We start from the raw sequence: 5337 nt of genomic DNA, 5'->3' as shown, positions 1-5337 counted from the left end.
GGCGGGTGGAATAGGGTCCCTATAGAGCTATTATAGGATTTCCAGACAGATCGGCTGGGGTTCCTACAGAGCTATAATGAGATCTCTGTGCAACCCACATGCAATTTCTACGGCGGGTGGCATAGGGTCCCTACAGAGCTATAATGAGATATCAGCACAGGCGGCATGACATTTCTACATAGATGCCATGAATTACCATCGCTTTAAACATGAAACTGTGAAGAATTATGGTGAATTGAGGAGCTTTATATTTTTTTTTTTGTTGTTCCCAACAAAGTGCAGAACATTACCGCTAACGGATTTTCGCTGATTCTAATTGCTGTTTGAGACACAGAGTAAAACAGATTATTTGCAGTTTTTTTTTTTTTTTTTTTTGTAATGAACTCTAAGGTGTAATTTTAACCCTGGAAATGCTAGCAGCTGTTTGAAAGTTCAAATTGGTTCCCTTAGTTTTTTCATATACTTTATTAAAACATGCGTGCCTGCTGAATTAGCTGATTAGTGTAGTATGTGTCATACCGAACGGATGAACGAATTTTATCTGGGCGTATCCTCATACATTTTCCCAATACACCAGCATCTAATGACCCTGTAAAAGGTCGCTAATTTCCTCCGAAATTGCTAGATATCGGGGGGAATGTAAAATCCATATGGATAGTTCAGTTTTGTACATATATCATCTCTGTACAGATAAAAATTTCCCGTGCGAACTGGTAATGTGTAACAAGAGCCAATTTTGAATGACAAGACATTTTGGCTAAACACATTAGGAATATATAACACCCACGCGGGAATTATTTCTGTAATTTTAATTTGAAGTAAAGAAAAAAAAGAAAAAGATAGCGAAATATTAGATAGCGAAAACTTAACATAAGTCATCAAAAAGGAGGAAACCTCATGGAAATGTGAAAAAAATAAATTCTCCATATATAAATATATCAGTGTACCTATATAAGTACGAACGCATCCTTTCCCTTGTTCAATCGCGAAATTGTATAAATTTATATAGTGCACTTAATCCTATATTGGAACCTTTTCATTGAGCTGAATAAAATTTTTGTATAATAAATGAAACAAGGGGAAAAAAAACAAAGACAGGGGAGAGGTAATAATAAAAAAGAAGGGGAAAAAAAAAAGAATTATCACAGTAATTCTCACAGAAAAGGAAGAAAAATAATTTCTTGACAAAGGAAAGGAACATAGCTAATTTGTACACATTTAAAAATCCTGAAAAAATGCGGCACTTAAATTTCGGGAAAATATTCGCAGAAAAAATGTTTCGGAAAAGTGTCGAAAAAAAGAAATATGATAAAATCTTTGCATATAAGGGCGTTGTGCAGAAAATGGTTCCACCAGGTTCTAAATTTCGCCTCTTAAAAGAATCCACCATTTTAATATACAAGCTGGTGTGCAAAAGTTTTCACTTAAAATGGAAAACAGTAAAATAAACATTCTGGTTAAAAAAAAAAAAAAAAAAAAAATGCACACTTAAAAGCAAGGACATTTTTAATTCATAAAGAAAAAAGGAAAAAATGTAAATAAAGGAACATTAGCACCTAATTCTCAATTGTGTGGAGAAAACGGTACATGCTTAGATTCATCATAAGTTGCTATAGTCGATATACTTGGGGCCTTCACATATTCCTTTGATAAGAAAAAAAAAAAAAAAAAGAATAATAATGGAAATGTTACCTTTGTGTATCATTTGATGTGAGGACAATGGAAAATAATGTTTGCCATTGTGCGTAGGAACAAGGATGGAAGTGAACAGAATGTGGCTTAGTACTAGGACACAAAAACACGGTCACTCGAAAAGACATGCCAAGAATCACAGGTAACTTTTTTACTTTTCCTTTTTTCCACGCATGATAACAAGATGTTTTCCAAAAAATTCTGACGAAAGTAATCGACGTATAATTTCAGAGATGTTCTGTATTCAGGGTCAACTAAAAAAAAAAAAAAAAAAAAAAAAAAAAAAAAAAAAAAGTGAAATTATCGTTGTTCTCGCGTCAGTTCGTTATCATGCTCTTAAGTTGTTCGATCATGTATTGCATTTCGAAATTATCTTCATTAGGTGATTTACCGTGGGCATTTTGAGGGTCATCATATTGTTCCCGCAGTAATTCTATCGAGAGGGATGCGCACAAGTGTGTGCATGGGGGGGAAGAATATTTTTATGTTGTTAGGTAGGTGCATATATACCCAACGGCACGCGTATCAGCATAAGCATACAACACACATATGGCATGTTGCTGGAAGCGAGTATAATTACTTAGTGTGGGTACCAACTGGGGATTGAAATTGTCTATATTTTTTATATTCAGTGGAACGCACACTCTTCCTGTGGGACAGTACGAATGTGTATTGTATTTTACTCCAAAGAGTGTACACGCTCACAAAAAAAAAAAAAACAAAAAAGGTGAGCGGCGTTTAATTTGTCCCCCAAACGGCTTTTTCGAGTGTCCCATTCGCCCCCTTACCTGTGCCGTTGTGAATGCAAAAGGGGCTTTTGAGCAGATGGTTTATTTCTTTGCTGCAGGGGTGGGAAGGGGCAAAGTGGCGATATTTCGTCGGTACCACAGTGCAGCGATTTGCTAGTAGGTCAATTCATAAGCCCATTTGACCAGTGCGGGTGAACAGAACTAACCTGACGTTAATATCAAGTCGTGGGTACGTGAAATGAAAAACCAGTTCTTTGATGTATGAGGGTATAACTGTATTCGCATTCGAATCTTTCTTCTTAAAATATTTGGCGGGCGTTAGGAACCCATAGATTGAACTCAACTGGAGGGAAGAACAAAAAAAAAAAAAAAATTGCAACGTCACAAGGGTGAGCTACGTGAAAAAAGTCTGCATGTACGCGAAAATACACAAATGTGTGGAGTATGGGGGATGGTGTCCTAGTGCAACATTTGGCATTCCCGGTTAAGAAAGGTTCAGGGAAATGTACCACCTTTTCATGTAAATCCGTTTTTTCATACTTTTTCGAAAAGTTCCTTCGAGTTGAAATTGTTCTTATCGATGAACTCTTTGAATTCGTTCACTTTGGCGCTTTTCGTAGGGTCTACGTTTTTCGCCGTCGCTGCAGGGGAAGAGACAGATTAATGCAATGCACAGACTGATTGGGACCGAATATTTCTGCACAACTGTTCTCTTAATAACACTGTTGCTAGGAAGTCCAATTTTGTCTCCTTTCTCTTCTGTCGCAGTTTATTCTACCCATGAAAAGCAAGGGTCACCACTTTTTAATTCTTACTGTAGGGTAGGTAATCAATTATCTTGTTTACGTGGGGAGACCCCTTCTTGAAGAAGTCCTGTTCCTCCATGAGGATGTCGAAGTACTTGTAGCATATTTCAAATGCTCTCCTGGGAAAAACGCCGATTGGGTAAAAAATACATATATACATATATATATATATAGATGAGTGCATATATACATTGTCGCGGGAGAAAGAAACATTCTGAAGCCTTTGTCCATCCGTCTCCAACACTAGCGGCAGTAAGACCGACGCAGGGTCGCATTAAATATGTCCCCATATTCGTTGCAGTACTCAATCATAGGATATTTTTCCTTGCCCCATATGGAAACCTTCTTCTTCTTAGTATCCGAACCCTGGACAATGGAGGGGAAAAATAAAATGCACAAAAATTGCTCCCACCACCACTATGATATTGTGAAAGTGATTTGCCTTGGATGTGTAAATAAAAAAAAAAAAAAAAAATTGTAATTTGTTTTTGTTTAATCCTTTTACATACCGATAGGATATTCAAATAGTCTGCGAGGGCAGCTCTGGCGTCAGTTGTGAAGTGGCGGCAAGATTCGTCACAGACCTGGCGGAGAGAGGGCGGGAAAATAAAAACGGATCAACAGTGTGGGAAGCACAAAGTATGATCGTGCACAAAACGATGTAAAATTTAAGAATGTAATAGAGAAGGGGAAGTAGACAACAAAAAGTGCCCCTTGGTGAAACGTGAAAAGGGCTAAAATGGAATGTTGTAGGCGTATAGCTGGTGATGACTAGGCCAAAGTTGATTTAGGCAAATTGAAAGGGAAGAAGGATTATACCCAACAATGTATTCCTCTTCTTCCTGAGTAGACCCACAAAATGTTTTGAAGCGCAAAATCTTCGCGCAATGCCGTGTCGAGAAGTACTATTGCTATAGTTAAGAATTTCCTAAGGGGATCATTTTTCCAGGGGTTGTAAAAAAAAATGGAGAAGAAACAAATTAGTAACAAAATATTGCCAAATGATTAACACATATAATTGCTGAAAAATGGGATTATTTTATTTTATTTTTTCTTCTCATTTCTTACCAGCATAATTTGCACACCTTCTTATCGTTACAGCAAGTTCTGATGTCGTCATAGTCGTTCATATCAATATCAAATATAAGTTCCTGCATTTTGTGTGTGTATGTTTGGGTGTGAAAAATGAGCTAAATGGATAGAGATGATCTCGAATAGTAAAAAAAAAAAAAAGAATTGTCCACGTACGCTGTTACCTTTTGAACGGGGTGAAATATGTCGCCCTTTTGATCCTTCTGATAAACTGGGTAGTTGTACACTGCACCGATATCAAATTTGATTGGCACAAAGTTGGACAGCAGTTTTTCCTTGAATTCCTCCGCGTTGTTAAAGGACTGGAAGAGAAGGAAAGGTGTGTGCGTGTGTGGGATGGAGGGGCAGGGGGATGTGCATGATTCGAGGTGGACAAGAATACAGCTACAGTTTCGTTCTCATACAAAAAATCTTGCACACTCCGTGAATAATTAGCCAAATGCCAGCATCGTTGGTGTGTGTATCAATTGTGCAGGTTTGTCTGGGTAGTTTTTCTCATGCATACGCAAATGCGTTCATTGAGTCAATTTTTTTTTTTTTTCGTGACACCGTACCAGCCATCTCATATAGATTTCTTCTTTCCCTTGATCATTCTTCTTACAAGTGAAGGAGAATTCCCTCTTGGCAAAAAAATTGGGGTCGTTCAGCCTGGTGTACTTGGACTTATGGTCTTATCGCACAGAAAAGGAGAAAAAACAAAAAAAAACGTAAAAATAAGAAAAAGAAAGTATGTTCACATGATTAGCAGCATTTATGTGCACCAATCAGATTATGCCAGTGGGTGGATATATCTCCATTCAACGTTTTGTTACATGGTGTTTTTATTTCTCTATGCCGTTTCTCTGTTGACATGTTGTCTCTCTTTTTTTTTTTTTTTTTTGTTGTTGCCTTTTCTATCGCGCTATTGACATTTAAGAGGCGATTTTAATGGCAATATTTTGCGAAGAGGAAATCGAGGTACGAGTGAATCACTCGGGTGAGCAAAATTAAAATTGGGC

General features: G+C 37.3%; 1 protein-coding gene across 1 annotated transcript; it reads right to left on the bottom strand.

Annotated features, from left to right (window-relative positions):
- Positions 1-2009: 2009 nt before the first annotated feature.
- AK88_02587 (DNA primase small subunit) lies at positions 2010-5009 on the bottom strand (the record flags this gene model as incomplete). The annotated part of the gene is made up of 12 exons (XM_012480212.1): positions 2010-2125; positions 2273-2341; positions 2481-2533; positions 2648-2784; positions 2982-3082; positions 3257-3366; positions 3552-3613; positions 3757-3831; positions 4067-4175; positions 4316-4398; positions 4504-4641; positions 4894-5009. Coding segments are annotated over 12 exons (1169 nt in total), but the record flags the coding sequence as incomplete, so codon positions are not given.
- Positions 5010-5337: the final 328 nt, after the last annotated feature.

Source organism: Plasmodium fragile (genome assembly GCF_000956335.1).
Source record: "Plasmodium fragile strain nilgiri unplaced genomic scaffold supercont1.26, whole genome shotgun sequence".
In the NCBI taxonomy this organism is placed as follows: domain Eukaryota; phylum Apicomplexa; class Aconoidasida; order Haemosporida; family Plasmodiidae; genus Plasmodium; species Plasmodium fragile.
Note: the sequence above shows the minus strand (reverse complement) of the source record. Positions and strands in the feature narration are given on the sequence as shown.